The sequence below is a fragment of the Cuculus canorus genome, chromosome 4 (assembly GCF_017976375.1).
Source record: "Cuculus canorus isolate bCucCan1 chromosome 4, bCucCan1.pri, whole genome shotgun sequence".
NCBI lineage: Eukaryota > Metazoa > Chordata > Aves > Cuculiformes > Cuculidae > Cuculus > Cuculus canorus.
The window spans coordinates 18016987-18042812 of NC_071404.1; the positions used below are offsets into that span (position 1 = coordinate 18016987).

General features: G+C 36.4%; 1 protein-coding gene across 10 annotated transcripts in view; it reads right to left on the reverse strand.

Annotated features, from left to right (window-relative positions):
• The window catches only part of LCORL (ligand dependent nuclear receptor corepressor like), an 82610-nt gene that overhangs the window by 22694 nt on the left and 34090 nt on the right, over window positions 1-25826 (reverse strand). For 4 of the 10 annotated variants that reach the window (XM_054064991.1, XM_054064993.1, XM_054064997.1 and 1 more), the window contains exons 5-6: window positions 19718-19972; window positions 8859-8949 (exon numbers count right to left, since the gene is read on the reverse strand). In XM_054064991.1, the coding sequence (XP_053920966.1) occupies window positions 8859-8949; window positions 19718-19972 (346 nt within the window). Of the gene's footprint in view, window positions 1-3274; window positions 7443-8858; window positions 8950-9892; window positions 9945-19717; window positions 19973-25826 lie in introns of those variants that run through there. The other 6 variants (XM_054065000.1, XM_054064999.1, XM_054064998.1 and 3 more) reach the window with 5 other exon arrangements.

The following is a 25826-nucleotide window of genomic DNA, read 5'->3' on the forward strand; positions in this document are numbered from 1 at the left end:
AAGTGTAATTAGAATAATGTTAACTTTCTGATATTTCAGACTACCTTAGTTGTTAATGAAGAAAAACCTGACCATGAACCTGGGGAGCTTACTATTACTCCCACTGCAAAAACTGAGGCACAGAGAGGTAAATGACTTGCCTAAGGTCACAATTCAAGGTTGTGGCAGAGGCAAGAGCGGATCCATCTCTCCTGAATTGCACTAGGGGACACATATACCAAAGTGTACTGAATGCTCTTCAGGATACTTCTAAAGACATTTTTACTTATAGATATTTCTTTTTAAAGAACACTTAACATAAGGCCAAAAGAAAACAGAAAAACTAGCCACTTGGTGCCATTAGTGTTCTTTGCAGACAGAAATTTCCCTTCTAGTTTTTAAATAAACTACAGTAACTGCAGTGGTGCCTCACAGGCTCTTCACTGCAATACATTCCACATACACACATGCGCTCGCACACACACATGTAGATTCCTTCATTAAACAGAAACAGAGATAATCATCACTAGAACAAATAACTTCTGTGACAAATGTTAATATCCTTTAAATCTCAGATACAGGGTAGGCCTTTATCTAAACAAGACTTCCAAGCAGTTGTTCTCAAAGATGTTAACGCAAAATAAGATCACTTATAAAATACTACCTTAACTATTTAATTAATTTCTTATAAATTATTAAAACTAATGTCACTACTTACCTAATCAATCATTTATATTGAAAAGCTGAAAATTTTCCATAGTAGAAATTAATACAGATATTTCTTCAATTAAATACAAAACCCTTATGCTGAACAGCAACTATCGAAAGATAGTTAAGCTCTAATTTAAATGTTTTGCTGAAACCAGTTACATGAGAAGAATTCTGTTTCAGAAAAGTATGTATTGTTTAAACATATCACCAAACTCTGAACATGACACTAACTTTTTGTCATACTATTTTTTCCTGTGATTTTTTGCATTTAGGTCTGTATTTTGGATTTTTTTTTTCATTTGGTTTAGAACTGTATTGATCAAAGAATAAACACATTTAAAATCTAATGTGCTGTATTAACCTAAAGTTACCTATCAATTAGCTCATACCCAATGTTATTAGCATCGATAATAACTTTAAGCTTCAAGTTTCTTACTGGAAGTTATACATACAAATTTGTACTTTTATTGTCCCACGTGGATTTTACCAACTATGCTTAATAATTCCTCGTGTTTTTTCCTTCTCCTGTGATATTTAGTATTAAACAGTATAAATTCAAACCCAAGCATCTAGATGATACTAACTTGTAAAAACGAAAGTTAATTGTGATGCTACTAGTTGAAATTGACATCTTAAAAACAAAACCTCTTCGCACTTGTAATTAAAAATAAACCCAGTATCACCCAAGAGCACGGCATTATCAGGATTTAATGGCTTTTGAAATTTCACTACACTAAGCAGAGTCTGAGCATTACCCAGCCCAACAAACACAGGAGTCACAAGATGTTGAAATGTACCACTACACTTGTGAAAACAAAGCTCATCCTTGTAATACAATTGCAGATAAAAAATAATTGCCTTCCCCATCGCAACGGCTTGAAAGATATTTTCAATAGATAGAAAAAAAATGAACACAGCACTAGATCTTTTTGTAAATTTTGTGATTTTGTTTGTAAATCACAGTAAATTTGTTAAGTACTAATTTGCTAAAAGATGTCTATAGTACCTATGTATTTCTAGACAGACATTTTCCTGTCTGCCTAGACTTGCAAGGTGTGTCTAATTGAGTTTCACTGGAGAGCTTTAATTGTAGAGGACCTGTACCCATAACTGCTATTTAAAATATGCTACCTGGTGGAAGAAACTGAGAAGGCTTTAGGGCTTTGGAAGTCATTTATCAAAATTTACAAAGGCCTCAAAACTGCTTTGAATTTGCTATATGGAGATCAACCCATTGTATAAAGTAATATTCTGCTTATCAGAGACATGCTGGACATCCTTCTAGTACAATGTCTTTCCTTGTTATCCACCCTTGTGTAATATCTGTAATCTGCTTTCCCTTAGCACGTATTAGTTTCTCAAGCTGACAGACTTCACCTATTCTCTTTTAACAGCACCACACTCCAAATGATCTTCCAAGTTTATGAAAACATTTCAACCCCTTACTCGGTCCCCATTTGAGAACAGATCTTACTACGCAAACAAATTAAAGCATTAAAGCAACGCATTTTCTTTCAAGTGTCTCTCTGTAGAGATGTCCATATATTTAAACAAACTAATTTTTAAGGAGCTTTTAAATACAATTATGGAATTACATTTCAGTTTCCTGTAATTCCTTCCCTTTAAACTTGTGTTGTCACACATCAGCTTAGACTATCCTCAGGACAAGTCTTAAGCCATAATTTCATAGAAGGAAGACCCATCACTTTCACAATTGCATACTTCCTCCACAGGACATCCTTACACTTCCTACAAATAACACACAAATAGTTGGCCAGCAAGTAGGAAATGGAGGGGTTGAGAAGCAATGATCAATACACACTACTCCTCCAGTACCTTCTGCACACTCTATTTCTGAGGACTGAAGTTAACAACAGAATGACATTTTTCCCTGATGGAGGGCAGGGGCAGTTAATACCATGGAGTGGGGATTGACTGGAGTTCAAAATTTGTGGGAAGGCAGAGATGTGATAAAGTTACATATTAGCTTTTCAGCATATTATGTATAAAAATAAGTAAACCTTTACCTCCTCCACAAATCAAAAAAACTAACAGGAGAGAGCTCTATTGGAGGACACTCAAAAGACTCCCTTCTCCAGTGTGCTATTCTTTGCTATCTCAGCCATAGACAAGATATGTCAATCTAGCAACTTCTTTGCAGTCTAGGAACAGAGTAAAAATAGGAAGAGAACATACTTTCCAGTACTGATATGAACAGTGTTGAACTGCCATAGAAATATAAATTTGTCTTATAGAAATGCTTGTTTTCTGACTTTACTAAGTAAATAAATCTTAAAAAAAAGCTATATATCATCTGTAATATAGAAGTCATTTTTAGCTGCAAACCAAAGGATTTAACTTTTAAAATTAGATTTAATTTCTTCTCATTTGTGAGAAATGCGTCAATTCTGAGAGACCATCCTTCATTAAGGCTAAAGCTTTTGATATATTAGGTTCTCATCGTAAGTTAGTCATTATGTGTTTAATTTGTACAGTTCTTGATCTTATGCCACTGCTAATAAGCCTGTGCCTCAGGAGTAAGTCAAATGAATCAGTGTACAGGTTTTTGTTTGTTTCTTTTTTTTTTACTGAATGAGCAAATCAATCACACATCAGTGTTGTAAATTTATGTGCAAAAGCATTGAAGTGCTTTACTACAAATTACAACGTAGAAACACGTTAACTAAACAATTAAATTCATACAATCAGATTTAGGAATATAACAACACAAAGAAGAAACAGAATTACAGTACATTTACAACACAAGACAAATACATGGAATTCATTAGAAAATATTGTAATAAATAATTCATGAATTATAGTGCAATTGATTTATGCATAAATATAACTAATTGCCTAAAAATCAGTTGTTAACAAAAATCTGTCAAAAATCAAGGCAGCCACAGAGTTTTACTAAATTACTGCGACAATGGAAATACTGCAATTAAAAAACAAATACAAGTATTTGTACTGTAAACAACTAAAAAAATCAGTCTCACTAAAGTTAATATACAATTTAATATAAAATTGTCATTAGCTACCAGAAATGGTTTAAACAGCTTTACTGAGCAGTAGTTCTAAAAACAGAGGCACTGTTTTTTAATATAAAATACTTGAGAAACATTCAAATAAGTAGAAAGCATGTAGGGCTTGCTTTCACCTTCATTTAAAATTCTGCTGAAACAGGAATTTTCAGAAATTGTCAATTACTAAGTAGCGACTGGTAACTGAATTTATAAAACAGTTCAAAATGTATAATTTAAATGACATTTAATGGAATACATAGGGGTTGGGGTAGGAGAATCTACACGTTTCCCTGCCTTTCCTTAGTTGTATAATCAAAGGTTAGCCTAATAATTAGAAACAAATAATTCTGTTCCTTTAAACACTTACAGGTTGTGTATCATCTATAAACTATCAAAAAATATTTTAATATACTATTTCTGGCCAAAAAATAAATACAAGTACTAAAATGTTGAAAATTAATTATAATATTACATACAAAACTACTGAGTACTGTTAAGTCAATAGTAAAATGATCCCTGATTTTATGAATCCTGTTAAGTTTTTGGTCAGGTCATCTTTTAAATGATATAAAAAGAGTACTGTAACTTGCCTTCCATATAAACTTCTGACTCAAATTTCTAACATTGTCTCAGGAGTAGAAAACATCAGTACAAATATTAGGCAATGTGTTGAAGCCCAGCATTCTTGCAAGTAAAAGTGTATAAAGGCAGATCTTGAAACATTTAATTTTTTTCAACTTCATTTTTCTGTGAGGATATATTCACAAATTAATCCTTCTAGTCCTCACAAAATATGGCTTTATTCTTCTAAAATGAAAGATGACCCTGACATCTGCTGTTTTGTGATCTCTTTGTTATCAGGTACAGTTCTGCTTAAAAAAAGGATTCATTCCGTAATACGCAAGTAAACCTTAATCACTGAAAAAGATTCAGTACAGATCTGAGAGACCAAAGAATTGAGACACTAGTTGTGCAGTTTCAAAGAATTATTCCATTTTAAAATAGAATTTGTTATTTTTTTTAGTAGCATTAATCTATATGGGCTAGATTTTGCCATCAGTATTGCAGTATGCTCTCCACTGAATTTAATGACAAGTTTATCTAGAAATCAAATTACTTGATGTGGCCCATATGTATTTAAAATCCTATCTCATTTATATAATTAACCTATACACATGCAAATTTAGGTGGAGAAAAAAAAATTATGCATGTGCACCACATGTATAAAAGTTGGAGAAAAGTCTTTTTCCATGTCAAAGTGGATGCATACAGAAAAAAAGTATGGTCTGAAAGGAAAAGGGCATTGATGTTCAATATTGAATTTATGAAGCAAGCCCCCATTCTTCATATGTAGACATATACTTTATGATATTACACCAAAAAATATTAAGTATGATATAAAGTCCAATGAGAATTCTTCAAAATTCATGTAAAAACTGCAATATGAATTGGTCTCCCTTAGATTCTACTAAAAGTTACATATTTAAAGTGAACTGCCTAGCTTCTAGCTACCAAATTTATAAAGAACTTATATCATTGAAAGTTGAAAACAGCTTCACTGTTTAATATTTGTATTTCTATCAAGACCCTGAACTGCGAATTTGGTTATTAGCAAAATGATAATGTAGCTTGGTATTCATTTTGATAAACTGAAAATGTTCTGAAATGTCACAGCAGCAAATACATTACAGTTACAGTGAGGTTTTTCAATAGGAGTGTGACACAATCCTGAAATAAATTTTAAGTAGTCATTAACATCAACTAACCAGCACATTTAAACAAAAAAACCCAAACAAACCCAAATCATTCTCAAGCTCATTCTGTGCACATTATGAACATGCTCTAAGTTGCATTCCAACTTCCTTTTTAAACCTTACAAGTTACCTTATTTGTCAAACTAAAAAGAAAAATTGTTAAAGTTTAAATTATTTTATGCCTAATACTATTTTATAGTATTCCATCTTATTTCATATTTAATAATTCTATGACTACAGTAATTTCTCAGGTTTCATAAGTGTACACTTTGTAAACACCGATTTCTTTCTAAACCACCAACAAAATTTTCTTAAAATGATAAAAAATGCAGTTTATGCCTGCTAAACACACATTTTTAGTAATGAAATGTTTTTCTTACTTGTATTGGATATTTAATAACAAACTTTTTTTCTTTCACAGAATGTACTATATCCTACTAATACTTCACAAATCCACTTCCTTTAAGGAACTAGCTTTTTTAAAAAATCCCTTCATTTGTATATCTGAGTTACTTACAATTTATTGCAAGTATTCTGTGAAGTATAAGAGTCTGCTAACCCTTGGTTGTGTATTTTTATAATAAGATGAATTATTGAATTGGTAGACTGGTTCTTCACCAATTGAAAATTATGCTTCACATGACAAATACTTGATTTCCCAAAACATCTTTATGCTATTGACTACTAAATAAAACCTGAATCTTTTCACCTATTTATACAATGATTATATTAAATACACACTATCAGAATTAAGTGAGCAACTCTATAATTCTGTCCACAGTGAAAACCCTGAATAAAACTATTTTTCAAAAGGCATGTGTGTGGTTTTTGAACTGTATAATTTCACGTCTTCTGTCAGAGTGAGTATATGTATTTCTCACACAGTGTGTGTAAACAGACATACATACACACACACAAAACAATTCGCTAACAATTATTCTACACAGGCTTGCTACTATTTTTGCAGCTGCCAGTCCCTGAATCTGTCATATTAAATAAGCCAGTATCTGTTAATCGGAGTTTCTTCTTCGGCGGAGTCTTCAATGTTCCAGATCTTTCTTTTACTTTATATTCTAAAGTGCTGTGAGGTACCCCATAAATTCCTTGTGCTTTGGAAACACTCATTTTCCCACTCATTACCATTGCAATTGCTTCTTCCATTATTTCATGATCATACTGCCGATAGCGGCCACGTTTTTTTCTTGGTTGCTTATTATCTTTACGATCCAAACTATCTTCTGTATTTTCTGAGGTTCCATCTACTGTCCCATTCTTAGCATTAAGACACAAAGGAGAGAGGTCCCCATGCAGAAAGTAGGAGTCAACACTTGAGTGAGTTACAGGCCCAGAACATTCAATTTTGTTCTGTTTGGGGAGTATATTTTTCAATTTTTGAAGAGCTGATCCTTCTAAGACTGAGGAGGTTTTAGAAACGTGGTACATAACATCCAGAAGACCAGCAGTATCAGACTGTGGTTTGGACACAGAACTTATTCTTAGCTGAGGAATTTTTAATTGCACAGTAGGACTTGAAGTTTCATATTGTAGATTTTCACTTTTTTCTTTAAATTGAGTGACCATTCTCTGTAGAGTTAACTGGTGGAGGTAACTGGAAGCTGTTGGGAATTTTAATTCTGAGGTTTCAAGTAGACTGAGTTTACTTTTTTCTGTGCGCTCTGCTTGAGCTCTTGCCCACAAGGCTACTTTTTGTAGGACTGCACAAGTTTCTTTACTGTCTTTAAATGAATAACTATCATTGAAATCTCGAGTTTTGTTTTTAAAAGGTGCAGGCTTTCCTGCTGGTAAGGCTTCTAAGTGGAGAAGTAAAGTTTTTTGAGGTATGCCATAAAGTATGCCTGCTTTATTTATGTCCAGTGCTCCAGACTGAATGTCTTTCAAAGCTTTTGAGAGCAAACCATCTGCAAACTCAGCACTTCTTTCCACATAGTCCTCTCTGTGTCTGTGTAGTCTCCTGGATGGATGGAATGAAACGATGGTAAACTGATGTATGAGAGACTCTCACACAGCTATGGAAGGGAAGGGTCCACTCCTTTATTATACTCCTTGCTTCGGTAACATCACTGCTTCTGATACTTTTAAGCCTTTGAGATGTGGTAGTTAAATGATTATCCTAGCAAAATGTTACAGTTCTGGTAGGACAGTGTGTCAAAAATCATACGGTGGCTTCTACAGCAGCCCTTCCAAGAACTTTATATCCTAGCTCAGTATTTGATAATACTCTCATGTGCTTGCCATATTCCCTTGTTCACATACTTGCAGAGCAACACTGTTATAATTTTAATTATACAATTAACGTTCCGTTAAATACCCAAATCCTGAAGGAGTTTTTGTTAGTAGAAACGTGACGTTACCGCTAAACAAGTAATAAAAGAGTCAACCCCCTCATAGAAAATTTGCAGCAATAAGTACGTAACTACACACAAACATCCCAGACTTACACAAAACTAGGCTTTCTACAACAATAAGATAAAGTGCTGTGGTTAACAATCGAGTCCATTTTGTCAAAATAAAACATGGTTTAAAATTTTCTAGCCTCTATTTACAGCTCTCCAATTACAAAGTCATATTCATTTAAAACTTCTTCATATCAGCAAATTAATAAAATGAAATTTTACATCATTCAAATACTGCTATTGTAGTTCTATTTGAAATAGTTATTTGGTAAGACGTACACGTGACAAAAAGGGTCCTGCTATGGCTAGTGGATGGGAGGATGCCAAGATTATAACAAAATCCAACAAAACAATGCATTTCACTACTTCTGTGGTAGCTTTCAGCAGATGCAATAATATCTTTTTCTTTTGCTGAATAAAGAAATTTAACCATTTGCCACCACACACCATAGTCAGAACCATGATGTAAGTGTAAGTATGATGATTAAGAGCTCTCTCTTGCACGCGCTTGCTCTCTCACTCTTATTAAGGAATACTACAGGTAATAGTCATTTAACTTGTTCATGTTAGTTGAAGAATATTTTAGATCTAAGTATTAACATGGTCACTTTTGTCCAAAATTGAAGCTTCCTAAATAGGCTCTGAAAGAATATTTTTACATTTTCTTCTACTATCCTACTACTTTTAAGGCGTTATGTCATCAATTTTCAGTTCATTTTTAGTAACATGAACTAAAGTTTGGTGATTGTTCTGATAACTTTTCTTTAAACAGAAAAAAAGGAAAAAGACAAATGAAACATATGATATATACATAGACACACACTTATGAGTGACAAAAATTCTTTTGAAAGCAAAAAGAAACCACATGTGTGTGTCAGTATATACAAATGTTATGAACATAAAACCTGACTTCAGAGAAGAGAAACCTAGATTATTTTTCACATAAGCCAGAGAGAGTTCTAAACTTTGCTTACCCAGACACTGAGTTTTCAGAACACAATGGATCATATTTTGATTCTTCCAACCTTGCGCTTTTCTTTGTAGAGAGATCTAGCACTCCATCCCCTGCAAAGAACGAGTAGTGATGAAAGCAGTTGTTTAAGGATGATGTCAGAAATTTTGGTAGCAAACGTTCGTATCTATGGCAAAATTTTTAATCAATTACTTTATCTTTTAGAACTGACATCTTATTCCTTTAACAATGTCAGCTATCAACAAATGGTTTTATATATTTGATTTGTAACATATTATTTAAAATTATGAAAAAATAAAATCCAAATCCATTCAGAAAGAATAAAATATAGAAAAATAATCTGTCTTAAACAGAAGCATGTGACTGCTTTCCTAAAAATCACATATGCATATATACTACTGTTTACTTTCAAGGCAACCAAAACAATGCACTTCATGTTATTAATTATGCATATATTTAATTTACATAGTGTAAACAAACAAGCTTGATACTGAAATTAAAATTGACGTAACTAAAACATAGGCTTACAGGATAATTCAAGCTACCAGGGATCCCAGGAGATCTCTAGAGGAACGTCCTGTTCAGAGCAGGGTCAGCTATGAGACCAGACCAGGTTTACTGGATGATAAAGTCATAGCCTAGTAACTGGGAAGAAAGCTCGAGCCCAATATACAGTTTAAGCATAAGACCTATGTAATTCAAAAGTTCCAGCAGTTTGTTTATACATATTACCCCTGCTGCCCCCATATTTATGTAAATAATGAAACAAAAGAAATGGAAATATCTAAACTGGAGTGGAAGTCTGTGCTGTTAAGTCACTGGCAAATGTTACATTTAAGATTTATAGTTGGCTGTTGAAGTCTATGAAATATTGAAATAGAAAATCATACTTTTTTAAAGTCATAGTTTAAAAGCATTGAAAATTAGAGAAACTTATTAGTACCTGAAATACTCCTTCAAGTTTAAATGTTTTTTTTTAAAAAAAAATCACATTTAAATTATAGATAAATCCCCTAAATATATTTAATTTCATACCTTTCTTCCTTGGTGCTCTGTTTCAAACTTGGTCTGTTTGTGTGACTGAGCTCTGCAAATCCAATTTTGAGTTTCAACATGTAGCTCAACATTCAACTCTACAAGCAACTTCCTACTAGCCCTTTTTACATTAGCATCATTTTCATGTTACTGCATATTATTTCTAACACAACACAACCCCCCCAAAAATGATCCAGAAAGGGTTGGTAAGTCAAAAAGATTCATTAAAATTACACTGTAGCTACTTGTTTAAGCAGATCTTCCTGCTTTGTAGTAGTATTGATTATTGTAACAGCAGAGCACCTATAATTGGTAGCAAAGCAAGAACATTTGCTATAAAGCTTTCAGACATAATGAAATGCTACCTAATTAAATGAATGCAGGTATGTATATATGCACAGTAAAGACATTAACTTGGGTTTGTTAGGTATAAGAAAAAAAATTTGTAAAGAGGCATCCTACAGGTGGACAACGAACCTTGAAAACCTGTCACTTGCAAGACAGGAATAGGGTTTTTTTTAAGTGACCCAGAATTTTCTATCGTTTTTATCAAACCACTCAATCCAAGACTTAAAGCAAGAACTCTAGACAGGAACTGAATGACATCAGGAACAGAAAATCCAGTCTGCTAAGCTGGTTTTATTAAAAGACATGGAATTACTTCCACTATTTACCTGAAGCCATGACTACTAAGGCAACAATCTTTCATAGAAAAAATTATCAAAAGGTTTTCAGGTCTGCTGCTGATGGTCTTCTAATGAAGTTATCTCTGTGCAAATTAAATTATTTTCATATTCAAAGAAATGGCTCAGCCTCTGGCCTTTGCTCCTCAGCACCAGATCATCAGGTGCAGCAATACCAGGGCATAACTGTGATTTTCAAAATAATTAGGATCACCATCACTTGAAACTCTCCTAGACTAGCAATGTCAGAGAAACAGCAAGGAGAAGGGAAGTAACAGAAGCCATATGGGTCATCCTGGAGTTTCTACAACTGCTAGTTTTGCACTGATTCTAGTAAACGTCTCTCTTTTTTCCTAGGTTTCAGGAAACCTTTCACTAGTTATTATGAACTGCCTTACTAAGTCAGACAACCTACTCTACCCAGTCCTCACCCTCGAGGCGCTGGATAAACACCAGTCCTAATGAGGGAGGAGCACATCAGCCTGGCCACTACCTGCACTCCTCCTTTTCCTGCTCTTCCAACATCTGCTATCACTGGATTAGGGGTCTCTGAGATACATGTCTGCCTACCTAACTTTAGTTTCTCGCCTTGGTTCTGTTAGCTGGCAAATTGTCTTTCTTGAACCCAGTGATGCTGTCCAACCCCACAATCTCCTGACACAGCAACTGCTGACATTCAAAATCTGCTGTGCAAAAGCCGTCCCTTAACTGTTTCTCCTTTCTGATAAGTTTCAGTGAGCCCTGCCTCATCCTAATATTATGAAATTCTGTAAATAAAAACTCCCCCTCTACCTCATCCATCATACCATAGTAAAGCTCAATAAGGTTTTTCATAGCAATAAAATGACACTGTCTTGTCTTCAAAACCTTTCCTGATAATGCCTTGTCTTTTGCTATTTTTTGTGCTGCTGCGCATGGAAATAAAGTTTTCAGAGAACTGTCAGTAAGAATGCCAAAGTCTTTTATTAATTCTTTACTACTGTCTTTGCCTAGTCCATTTTTGGCTGACCTAATGTACTATTTATTAAAATAATAAACTGCTGTATGAATGGTACATGGATATATATTGTGTATCCATAGCAGGGTCTTGGCAGCATCTGTGAGGAGAGGCCAGAGGCCACCCTGTGCCGGACATGATGGTTCTAGCTGGTTCTACCTTTTTCTAGGGGAAAAAGAATGAAAAAGCAGCAGAGGGAAGACAAATGGCAGAGGGAAACAATTAGGTAGAGACTGTGGACACTCCACACCCATTCCCCTTGCACCACAAAGGCAGCAGTGGTCACAAGGGAACCTGGAGTGAAGCTGAGCTTGGGAAAGGGGGGAGAAAAGGTGGTGTGTTAATGTATCTCTTTGCTTCCTGCTATCTGAATCAATAATTAAATATTTATTTTAATAGGCCATAATTTCAGTTAATTTTCCCCAAGTAGAGGCTGTTTTGCCCATGATGGCAAGTAGCAAAAGATGACTATGTCCTTATCTCAACTTACAAGCTCTCCTTTCAGTTTTTCCTGTTTTCTGCCCTATGCCTTTGAGGGAGAAGCGAGTGAGCATCTGACAAAGAGCTTGGCTGTTAAGTCACCATGACAGCCAAGGAAGAAATAAACACTCTCCTCAAAAATGTACCTTTTTAGGGTTACTTCTTGATGTAGAAGTATTAAATAGTTACTTAAATATATTTAAAGCTCTGTTGCCATAATTTCACTGTGGATTTTCAAGAGATATGAAACCCTTTCTTTTCAAAAAATTAAGAACTGTTTCCAAATTCTTGTCCACTACTCAGAAATCTTTACTTTGCTACATAGTTTGGTCAAATGACATGCACTAAGAAAGTGGATAAAAAAATGTTATTTTAAAATAATTTAAACATAATTTTTTACTGTTTTTTTTTTTTTGCATTATCCTTTCATTCCTACTTCTTCAATAATAGCCAACAACGACAAAGCTACAGCATAGCTGTGAAAAGCTCACACAGCATTGTCACACGTTGCCAGCTACGTTCTGATGTCTTCCAGTCTATGATGGATCAATGAAACAAAGAAATCTATCCCAATTCTCTTGCATTTTTCTGCTATGTTTACATACTCTCATTGTTCCTAGAAGACACAGGAACAAGAAGCTTGAGTAGCTAAACTAACAGGTTATTTATTTGTAGAACTTACTTACATTTCTGCCTCTTATAAGTCACTTAGCTTAGCAGCTTGAGAGTGATCAACTCTCCCCATCTATCAAAGGAAAGAAGCCTCTGCATCAAAGTTGGCAGCTGCTGGAAGCACTCCCCAATGAGCTCGGCATCATGATTGTAACAAAAATAATAAGTTCCTGCAGGATATTCCAGTACTGTTCTCACAGAATGCTTTATTCTGCAAGGATGCTCCTCTTCCCCAATGTCTTAGTTTAGAGCACAAGTAGTATTGCAAAAATAGATAATACCACCCTATTTTTATTAGGTTCAGCACATGCAAAACAAACATTGTTTTCACTATCCAGAGCATTGTTTTCAAAGCCTGGAAGTCTTAGAGTTACATGCATTAGGAAAAAAGAACAAGATACAGATATTTCTGGAGAAGATGTTTGAGATAGAGTCCAAATGTACCTGTCCACTACTAAACCATGTTCCTGAACACTTTATGTCTTTTAAAGACCTTCAGTGATGTTGACTCAACCACTCCCCTAGGCAACCTGTTCCAGCGCCTGATAACCCTTTTCAGTGAAGAAATTTTTCCTGATGTCCAATCTGAACCTCCCCTTCCACAACTTGAAGCCTTTTCCTCTCATCCTGTCACCCATCACTTGGGAGAAGAGACCAACGCCCACCTCGCTACAACTTCCTCCCATGTAGTTGTACATGGTGATATGGTCTCCACTCAGCCGCCTCCTCTCCAGGCTAAACATACCCAGTTCCCTCAGTTACTTCTCATAAGACTTATGCTCCAGCCCCTTCACCAGTTTCATTGTGCTTCTCTGGATGTGCTCCAGCACCAAACTGTCTTTCTTGTGAGGGGCCCAAAACTGACACAGTGTTCAAGGTGCAGCCTCACCAACGCTGAGTACAGGGGCATGATCACTTCCCTGGTCCTGCTACCCACACTACTTTTGATACAGGACAAGATACCACTGGCCTCCTTGGCCACCTGGGCACACTGCTGGCTCGTTCAGTTGGCTGTCAACCAGCGCCCCCAGCTCCTTCTCTGCCAGGCAGCTCTCCAGCTACTCTGCCCCAAGCCTGGAGCACTGCACAGGGTTGCTCTGTCTCAAGTGCAGGACTCTGCACTTGGCCTTGTTTAACCTCACACCACTGGTTTCAGCCATCGTTCCAGCCTGTTTAGAGCCTTCTGTAGAGCCTCCCTACCCTCAAGCAGATCAACACTTCCTCCCAACTTCATGTCATCTGTGAGCTTACTGAGAGTATGCTCAAATCCCCTCACCCAGATCATTGATAAAGATATTGAACAAGACTGGACCCAGCACTGAGCCCTGCAGAACACCACTCGTGACCTGCTTCCAAATGGATCTAACTCCATTTACTACAACTCTTTGGGCTCGGCCATCCAGACAGTTTTTAACCCAGCAGAGGGTGTGCCTGTCCAGGCCAACAGCAGCCAGTTTCTCAAGCAGAATACTGTGTCAAAGGCATTACTAAAGTCCAGGTACACTATATCCTCAGCCTTTCCCTCATCCATTAAGCGGGTCACCTTGCCATAAAAGACCAGGTTAGTTTGGCGGGACTAGCCTTCCATAAATCCATGCTCACTGGGACTGATCAACTGGTTGTCCTGCGCACACTGTGCAAGAGCACTCAAGATGACCTGTTCCATGACTTTCCCTGGCACTGAGGTTCGACAGATAGACCTGAAGTTCCCTGGATCCTCCCTCCAATCCTTCTTGTAAATGGACACAATGTTTGCCAATCTCCAGTCAAGTGGAACTTTCCCAGTCAGCCAAAACTGCGGATAGACGAACGGAAAGAGGTTTGGCAAGCACCTCTGCCAGCTCCCTTAACACCCATGGGTGGATCCCATCTGGCCCCATTGATTTATGGTTACATGATTGGCCATGCAGGTCTAACCATTTCCTCATGGATCATGGGAGCTTTGTTCTGCTCTTTCACCCTGTCTTCTGGCTCAGGAGGCTGAGTATCCAGAGAACATCTCACTTTTCTACTAAAGACTGAGGCAAAGAAGGCATAAAGTACCTCAGCCTTATCCTCATCTTTTGTCACTATTGTTCCCCCTGCATCCAGTAAGGGACAGAGATTCTCCTTGACCTTCCTTTTGTTGTTGAAAATTTTTTTCATGATCTTTTGCAGAACTGGCCAATCTAAGTTCTCGTTGGGATTCAGCCCTTCTGATTTTCTCTCTGCATGATCTCACTTCATCCTTGTAGTCTTCCTGACATGCCTGCCTCTTCTTCCAAAGCTTATTTACTGTCCTCTTTTTTCCAAGATCCACCCAGAGCTCTCTGCTCAGCCAAGCTGGTGTTCTTCTCTGCTGGCTCCTTTTTAGTCACACGGGGATGGCCTGCTCTTGTGCCACCAGGATTTCCTTCTTTAAGGGCATACAGCCCTCTTGGGCTCCTTTGCCCTTTAAGACTGCCTTTCAAGGAACTTTATCAACCACCCTTCTAAAAAGTCCAAAATTGGGAGTCCAAGGTGGCCATCCTGCTGACCCTCCTCCTCATTTCTCCTAGAACTGCGAATTCTATTATTTCATGATCTCTGTGCCTCAGGTGTCCTCCAACCGTCATATCTCCCAAATGGTATTCTCTGTTCACACACGACAGGTCCAGCAAGACACCTTCCCTAGTCGTCTCACTCCCCAGCTGTGTCAGGAAGTTGTCTTCCACACACTCCAGGAACCTCCTAGACTGCTTCCTCTCTGCTGTGTTATACTTCCAGCAGACATCTGGTAGGTCAAAGTCTCCCACACAAGACCAAGGGCTAACGATTGTGAGACTTGTCCCAGTTGCTTGCATAATATCTCATCAGCCTCTTCTTCCTGGCTGGGCACTCTATAGCAGACTCCCACCACGATTTCTGCCTTATTGAGCGCTCCACTGATTTATATCCAGACACTCAACCCTATAAACATCATCACTGAGTTCAAGGCAATCAAAACACTCTCTAACATAGAGGGCTACCCCACCTCCTCTCCTTCCTTGCCTATTCTGCCTGAAGAGTTTATAGCCAACCATAGAAACACTCCAGTTCCTTGAGTCATCCAATCCTGTTACCATAATAGCAATTGCCACACAATGACTTCTAGTTCCTCCTGTTTGTTGCCCATACTGTGCGCATTGCCGTGCATCAGTTGTTTCTGACTGACTGACAGTGAAGTAAGTGCCTAATTAGTTACCACCAAGATACATGGGAATTAAAGCACCTTGATAAAGTTACAACACTTCCACATGCAGAAGAAAGGAGAGCATAGCCTGGGACTCTGGATATATCTTTGCTTAAATACTCAGTACTGAATGATTCAGTAACAGGAATGCAATGGGTTAACCTTGGACAGTAGCTAGACCTTCATCCTGCCCATGTCTCCTTCCCCCTTCTCAACAAGGAGGGCAGGGAGAAATAAGATCAAAAAGGCCATCAAGATAAATACAAGGAGGTCAATTACCAACACAGGCAAAACAGACTTGGGAAACACTAATTTACTGCAAAGTAAAATAGATTTGGATAATGAGAAAAAGAAAAATTAAAGCACCTTCCTATCCCACTTTTTCCCAGGCTCAATTTCACTCCCAGGTCCTCTACCTATCCCTCACATCCGCAGGTGGCACAGGTGGGATTGCCAATGGGGGTTACATCCAGCACAATTCCTGTCTACACCTCCTTCCTCCCGCTTTTCCCTTGCTCCATTTTGGGTTCTCCAAAGGCTGCAGTTCTTTTGGGAAATACCTAACTCTTCCAATGGGGGGGTGGGGGTGGGGTCTTCCATGGGCTAAGTGCGAACATCTGCTCCAGAGTGGTTTCTTCCAGGATGTGCAAGGGAATACCTGCTCCACTGTGGTCCCTCTGCATGTGCTGCAGGAAAATAACTCTAATGGCTGGAACACCTACTCCCCCTCCTTATGATCTTGCTGTTCATTCTGTTGTTTCTCACTCCTGTCTACCCAGCATTTTTTAACTTGCTTAAATAAGTTTTCACAGAGGCACCACAAACCTCACCGATGTACTCCACTTTGGCCTGTGCTGGCTCTCTTGTAGAGCTCGTTGTGCCTAGCACAGGGCAGTCCCTGACCTCTTCTCATAGATGCTACCCCTGCAGCCCTCCTCAACCACCAAAACCTTGCTGTGTAAGCCAAGACCACAGGGGTATCAGTCTGAAAGTATAAGAACTGAATATTTTGGCGGTACTTCAGAGATGGCCTGCAGACATTGGAGGAAAATAAGAGGCTTTTCTAAACAAAGGTAAGATCATCCAGGCGTCTTCAGTGGCAGAATCCTTTCAGGACTGAGCTAGCACTTAGCTTGGATCTGCTCAGTGCAAGAAAAATACTTCTAGTGATCTGCAATATAAAGCTTACTCCTTCCTCTCAACCTAAGTCCAAGAATCATTATCATAGTGAAGAAACAAGTCTGTTTAACATGAATGATCTAAATGATAAAAGACAATTACTGTAAATGCAAAGCACCTGCCTAAACAGAAAATGAACTTAAGTATTTTTATTTAGGTCATTATCTGCTTCACAGGCTTTGGTTTAAAGAAATTTCAACTTTGAGGATCCATCCCAGCCATGTACACATTTGAATTTCCTCCTCTCTTGGAAACTGTAACAGGAACTACAAATCACAAATAATCAAAAGAGTTGTATAACGATTAAAAGACACTAGTAAGAAGGGAACCATGGCTTTTACAAGTCTCTAGACTGAAGTAGTATACTATGTTAGACCCACAATAATATATTTTAAAAATAAACCATTTAAAAAATTCACAAGTTCCCTACTGCAACCATGTAAATCTTCAATATATCCAAGCTTTCGCCAGGAAAAAGACTGAAGAGAAGGGTAGGCAGAATAATAATACATAGTCCCTGACAAAAGCTAACTGAAAGAACTTTTAAGGAAACATTGCATCTAGAACACAGGCAAATAAAAAGAGTAGGCTGACTTTTTCAAACTTGATCTTGTTTGCTTGTGTTGCTATCACTATAGCGGAAAGCTAAGATAGCTCAAAATTGGTATGTTGATGGGAAATGGAAAGTGCAATACAACTCCCCTGGCAGGTAAGATAAGATGACTCTCCAAGTACAGTCTCAATACTTCCTCTCATTTAAGTAGCTCTAACCTTCTCAGCAAGACTGGTATCTAACGTCTGCAAAGCGCTCCAGCAAACGTGGCAGTGTAAGTTCTGAGAATCTACAACATATTATATGAAACCTGTATACTGTGTAAGAAACTATGTATGCTGAGCAACTATTTTAGCCTCAGATGTTTTGCTGACACAGTTCTGTTTACCCTCATTATAGCAATAATTCAAATGATATTTAAAAAAAAAAAAGAAGACTGAAATACCTCATATCTCTATACTTCAAGAGGTGTTTTTGACAAAAGATTAATGGATTTTCAAATAGCTAGGAGTGGCAGCAGAGCTTTCTTCCCATCCCTGCCCCATTCATCCTCTGCCTTCCCTTTCATTCCTCAAAGATTTATTTGGGTTAAGCAAGGACCAGAATCTGTCTCTGGGGACTTTGCTCCCTCACAGACATTATAAACTAGTTACTCTTTATAACCAGCTGTTGAAGTAAGCAACCATGCTGATATCAGTCAAGTAATTTAATAATTGCCCTTGCAAAATAAACCTGCTTTATCACTGCCAATTATAAATCTTTAAAATCTGCAATTCATCCACAGCAGAGGTGTGTCAAAGCACAACAGGTATTCCCTCAGGATTTAATCTGCACAAGTTATTTGCTAAACCCAGGCATGAATTGGTTTCTGCTGACCAGACTGAATAAAAGCAGGAATTCCACAATTTCTTAACTGGTTCTGCTGTCAAAGAAAAGGGATGCTTAAAATTTAATCTAGGATAGATATGTTTAGCAAAGTAAAACTGTATCAGAATCCCCTTCCCCTCGAAAGACGCATCATTGAATTAAAGACTGCAATCGTTTAAGTACACACAAAATCTGCTTTCATTCTAAACAATCTACATTTTCTAAAAAAATTAATTCTGCAGTTCCACTTTAACTTTTTTCGTATGGTATGTGACATACAGGTAAACTTCTCCCTTTGGTCTGCAGTATCATTGGATTATCATGGACCTTGGTATATGCAACAGACAAAAGCTGCTTTTGCCACTTTTTTGTTGCACGTGACAGTCACAACTCTTCCTGAAAGCTGCGGCTAATCCAAATCAAGTTCAAAGTCCAAAACACTGCTGTGATTATAATATAGTTATTGGCTTCGGATAGCAATACTCCTTGAGGCAAAGAAATAATTTCCTTTTGGTAAATGACAGTGCAACAGTCTAAATTTTTCTTTTTCTAGCTTTAGGCTAAATTAAGAAGTTGCCCTGATCTATCACGAACAAGACATGAAGTATGGAAATTTCCTCCCAAATCAAATCTTCTCTTTCCATTATTATAACCAGTCTGTATTTAAAGAACCAAAAAGCGTCCAAGGGCTGACACAGACAGAATGACCTTTGCTCTCTGAAATTCCAGGATCTCTCTCTCTCTCTCTCTTTTCTCAGAAGGCTTCTTATGAACAGTATATTTTAAGACCTTGAACCACTGTTACCTGTAACAGCCATAGGTGAGCTGACTTCGAGTCAGTATTCTAAAGTGGAAAAACTCTGACGGCACTTATTTAATGCAGGCACTCACAAACAGGAAAAATATTTTTAGGAAGAATGTGTTTTTCAACTTGGTCCCCCTGCCCCAGTTCTCTTATAAGATTTTGCCTGGTGTTTAAAAAAAAAAAAAGTATCAGTGTTCCTTAAGTGCTCAGTTGATACAATGACAATTTTCTTTCAACCTTATTTTAATCATACAGGATCGCTTTTCTCCTATATACTGATTACTGCTTTGGAGAGACAAAACATGTACAAGTTGACACAGATACTTTTCTTTTTGTAAGGGAATGAGATGCAGTAACCTAATAAAAGACAGAAAAATACAGATAAGCAGATATATTTACCTTGCTGAGTATTCTGTTCTTGAGTTCGATTCACAGTGAGGTCTAGAGGGCTATCCTGTTCTTCCTGAAGGGAGTTTTCCGTTTGGTTCATTTGGATACTTTTACATATCAGACTTGGTTCAAATGATGAACCATTTCTGTTCTCTTGAATTTTGCTACTTTTGGAAATGTACTCAATTGCAAACTGACGGATCATTTTTTTCATTAATTCCTGAGCAACTAGGGGAATGTTAGGATCACAGTTCTGAGGAAGATCTAGGAATAAGAAACAACACAAGGAACAGATCTATTAAAAAAGCCAAACAAAGTAGTAAGTACATGTATAATGAACATATTAATTCAGATGTCTGGTAAGTTTTTCTTATAAGCATTCCTAACTGGAGGTTACTTGGATATGTTTAGCACACATCAGTAATTTTTACCTTATTCCTCCGCCACAGCATGCAAGACGAACTATGTGGGCGGATAAATAATGCAAGTTTGGGAGTTAGAATCTGTATTTATTATTGGTAAATAAGTTTAATTTTCATTTACAGACTGTTCATTTTCAATACTGAAAATAAATAATTTTGAGTAAAGCCAGCGAAGGTTAAATAAAGTGATGAATTATAGATACAGAAGTTGCTTTCAAAGAACAACTATAACAAAAATTATTTTAAATTGCAGTTGTATACATTAGTCCTTTTAATAATATAGAATAACTGAACTTTCAAGCAGGTGATCTCAAAAAAGAAAAAAAGTGTTTCATCTATATACCAGATCATAATCACTAATATAAATTGAAGATTGCAACATCAAAACTGATATGATGCTACTTGAAACGTCCCACACAAACTGTAGTAATATGGTAACTGAATTTTACAAGACAGTTGTACATTTTTGTTGTAACATCTTAACGATATTTTCAGGATATAAGGACATTTTCAAAGTGTTACCAATGAAAACACTGAGGAGAAAAGCTTTTTTTTTCCTATTCTAACCTAGATGTACCCGATTTTTTGTTTGTAAGTCCCATGGAAAGAAGTGTTTCATTTTAGACACACAAAAATAATAACAGGATCAAACAAGGTATTAAAATAAAGCCACAGTTATCTGTCAGGTAGAAAAATATTAAACATCTTATTAAGAAGTGTAACCAAAACTACATTTGTGAATCACTAAAAAAAGAACCCTAATATAAACATAAGTACCAGAAAGATCAATAAAGATATGTAACTTAGTATAAATAACAATGTAATTAAGAAACTCACTTAAAGTAAGCTGCAATCCTGCACTGATGACTGCAATACTTCATTTCACAAGACAAGCACAACCACCCCTACTCAAAGGCCTACTACGCTCTTCCTTAAAACGGCAACAGTAGTACTTATTTCACTATCCTACTCTTCCTTCTTTCCATCAGTTCTACACATACACAAAACAAATATCCTTGTTCAATGCTCTAAGCACTACCCATCCTTGAGTTCATAGATAATGAGTGAAACTGCTTTAATTAAGAAGGGACAGGGATTTAAAGTAAATGTGAACATGAAAGAGAAGACCTGTTTTTTATGTCAGACTTGATTACCTGAAAGAAATTATGAAGGATTGGGTAAACATTTTCATGCAAAGTGAAAATTTCCTAACAGGTAGTTTGAAGGATCACATAGAATATTTGCTCAAGCATTTTATGCCAGTGAGGATTTATCCTTCTATTAGCAAGAAAGTGACCATAAAGACAGATTAAAGAATGCTGTTCAAGTTTAGGATGAATGTGTAGTACTTTATTTGTTGTTGTTTCAGGTTTATTCAAAACATATTCGATTTTGACAATTCATTTTCATTAACAGAGTATTGGAAGGAATTACAAACATTCACATATGTGATCTGCTGTCTAAAGCATGCCAGAGGGCAGCTGACTATTCAGGTGCTTTTGTCAATATCTTTTGGTTGGCTTTTCCATAGGGTAAGGTGAAACTCTAACATATTCAAAGACCAAGTATATCCTAGAAGTCTTGGCTTCATGAGACCTTATGCAAGGTATGACAAAACAAGTCTGCTTATGGTTGAAGCTCTATCTTCTGACAATTTTTCAAGAAGATCTCTACTAAAATTTTTAAAACTGATAGTAGTTTCTAGAGGAGATATATGAGGTGAAATTCTAAATGATGGAGGATACCTGCAAAGAAAAAGACCTCTATCATATAACATCTAGGCACAGGTATTCTTTCTGTATTGGTATTTCCCAGTGTTGTTATTTTTTTCCTGATATTGATAATGAATCCAGTAAATGTTCACTTGGGATTTTATCAGCCTGGAGAAACATTTACAAGGAAAGAGGAAAAATTTAACAAAAGATATTGAAGCAGTAAGGCAACAGGTGTAAAAATGCTACTACATATGCAAAAATAACAAAAGATCAAGGGAAGTCAAAAGATGGAATTGAAAACTTGAATTATCTAAGAACAACAGTAAGTGTCCGCCTGACAGGTAAATTGTAGCCTGAGACAATGAAAACTATTAATCTGCACATTAACTTAAAAAAAACCCAACCCAACCTAAATCAAATCCAAAAACAGGGAAAAAAAAATCTGACAGCCAATAATCAGAAACTCGTGCAAAATGAAATATAAGAAACAACAACACTGAGTAGTCTACCAGATATCTGGCTTGGAACAACTCTGCTTATACAGAGAAAGTAGTTCGTTGCATACACCCCAAAAGAACTTCTTAGAAGACTTTTGGAGAACAGGTGATCATCAGTGAAAATAGGAAAGGTGGTTATTTTACATCTTGGTATGGTCTGTGACTTTAACAAGCAAAGTATCATAGAGCTCTGGGGATGCCTACCATTAGCAGGAAAAACACAAAAGCCCGGAATAAACTTCTGCTTATTAATCACCATCTCCACCATCAATTACTATAAAACTGCAAGACAAAACTCCTCATGCACTAACAAGTTCTATTGCCTTTCTATTCCACTCTAGACTCTTCATACTGATAATATCCAAGGCATGAATTGCTTTTACACTTGCAGGAGAAACAGTTTTCCATTAGGAGCAAAGTAATCTATTGACCTAGCTGAATAACAAAGCATTTATTTTTTGGTCCTTAGAATATCTTATTTAGTATTAGTTTTATTTTTTCTAATAATTTCCAAATACTCCCTGTGGAAGAAGAACTGCAGGAAAATTTCTCCTATTCAACTGCTACAGCTACTGGGAGTTTATCAATTTTAAGTTAAATTTACTCTAAAAATAAAAATAATAAAGAGTGGAAATATCTTGAAGCATATAACCTGGAAGATGTGCTCCAGGGTTGCATCTGAAGTGCTCCTGCTGCTAGTGTGAATTCAACCTGCAGTGTTAAACCACAGTTAGTCTAAGCCTAACTTGGAAGAAATGCAAATGAAAGTCGCTATCACATCTTCAGAATCAACTGTTCCATTGTTTAAGTCATTAAATCATAAATTTATGTTGGAAGGACCTTGGGAGGTCTCTAGCAATAAACTATCTACTTAGCAGGGTGGATGGACACCAAAACAGGTTGCTCTGCATTTTATCTAGTTAGGTCTTGAATACTTCCATGGATGGAAACCATACAACCTCTTTGGGCAGCCTGTTCCACTGCTTGCCTGTCCTAATTTTTTCTTACATAAAAAAAATCCTCTCATTGGAATTTGTCTGTAATCTTCCATTGTCCTGCTACGCACCGCTGTAAAGAGTTTGACCCTGTCTAAGAAACCTGTCTAAGAAACCTCCTCAGAGGTACTGAAAAGTTGCTCTTGATCCATTTTTATTATGTTGCTTTGCTTCCTAATGGAGGACAAAACTTTAGATGCATAAACTTGAATTATGAACAAGAAGTAATTTATAGTATTTAGAAGTTTATATAAATAATTTCCCACAGTTCTTCAAGTTATATAGAACAGAAATGAGAGATGTCAAGCATTCAAAGAGAAGAATAAAAAGCGATGTGGTTTCATATACTATTTTCTTTTTAGATTTTTGAAAGAAAAAAGACTGTAAGGGCAAATGCAACTTTTCTATTTTTTATCAATACGATTCCTGAGTGATCAGAATAGATTACATACACTTGAAATTTATTAAATAAAGTCTAATTATTTACATTCCATGGCTATAAGCCTGTATTATTATGCAAGCATGCAATGAAAACATGTACAGACCTATAATTTTAAGTTCACAGTGCTAAAGTTTCATTACATTTGGGAAGTCTGTAATTAGTCATTTTTAAACACAATTCAATGTAAGAAAAATATTAAGTCTGAGCTCAGTATTACCAGTAATTTTTTTTAATTATTATCAGCAGATGGCACCAGATATACTTTGTATGACCTAAGAAGTTTTTACTCAAAGATGTTTTATTAGGAGTCACTTACAAAACTTTAAATCTACATGCCTACATCTGTTTGAACTTTTATTTTTCACACAGTTGATTCACAGCACAAGGCTCATAGACTTACTCCGTGGATCATTGATTGGAGCACTCATGGAGCTCTGATTTGTCTACACAGAAATCCTCATCTATGAATGCCTGAAGGTTGTATGCTGGAGATAATGCTATAATATGGCTGCATGTTTTGGTATCTTCTAAAATAGTTTCCTGATGTCAAAAAAATCCAAATACACACTCCAAAAAAAGTCTGCAAATTCAAAAACTTCAGCCACATGAAGATACATCAAATAGGTGTTAATTCCATTCTAAAAAAGACAGCCAATCAAGATTTCTACCTTTTTTTTTTTTTTTTTGACAATGAAAGGGCATCTATTTTAGCCCCAGGTATAAGAACTGCTCCTTAGCTAAACAAATACTTGAAATGTTTTTATTCCTTTTTTCTTAAGTTCATAACCGATTTCAAAAACCTACAAAAATTTAGATACCTCCTGAATTGGTTTCAGGTGCCCTTTGCAGATACAAAAATTATTTCCTTTTCACTTCCCATGATTTGAACAACTTAAGAGACTTTGCTGGAACCTGAAGTGAAGCAATATTCTTAGAAAACTCTTCAGCACAGTATCACTTACCCAAGAATACACAAGTTCTTCAGAGAATCACAAAAACAATTGGAAAAGATTGTTTCAAGGGACAAAACCTTTTTAACCTAACATTACTGATCTGGCAGACCAACAAAACCTACCGGAGACGCTAGAAGGCAAATGTTCTTTGTGAAAAACTTCACACAGTCATTCACTTTGGTAAGGTAAGATCATGACAAATTTCACTTCTCCCATGATAAAAGTTCCTCTCAAGGAGGATCAAATAGTTCAAAAACTCTGTACCACAAGACAAATGAAAGATCTGAGAAGGTAGAAATTTGAAGGAATTAAAATACCTGCCTTAGGGAGATGCCATACAACTCTGTCTGTGATGACAATACAGTAATAATTTCAGAAGCAATGACGTTGCAGCTTCACTGAAGTTTTTATTTCAAATGGAAAACAGTTGCTTTTTAAGAAAGCCAAGGAAAGACTGACTGAAAATACTATTGCACTCTATTCAAAGTTCTTTAAAGCCCTAAGCCAAACACAGGCTGGACAGAAGACCACTATAAAAATAAAAATTTCATTCACCCCATGTTCAAAGGCATAGTAATCTTTTACTGCTGCAGCAAGGTAAAGGGGAGAAAAATAACTGGCTTTTTTCTTTTTTCATGAAGAAAGAAAATGTCTCCAATTCTTTGTTTAAAAAGAGAGGGATATCACCCTAGTCATACTCCGCTATTTTGACACCCAATTACACTTACTAAACCCCAGAAAAACCTGTGGAAGTTGAAGTTACTGAATAGAGCTGCATTCACATTCCTTACAAAGAAATTTAAGGAAGAAAATGAGTATTTTTGCTGCTGTTGCTAGTGAACATAGAAGTAACCTACATGAGTCAAGCCAACTTGTCAGTCACTCATGTACAGCTATAACTTGCTGAGTGCCACAGGAAAAGAAAAAAGGGGGAATAAAAGAATCAACAAGTTACTACTAAATACTATATTTTGACAAGAATTTACAACCTCTGACTTGGATGTATCTAAAGCAGCAGCTTTTGCGTGAGAAGATCTCAAGAACCATTTTGTAATTTGCAAGACATATTCACCTAAAATGGTCTTCCTGCTGAA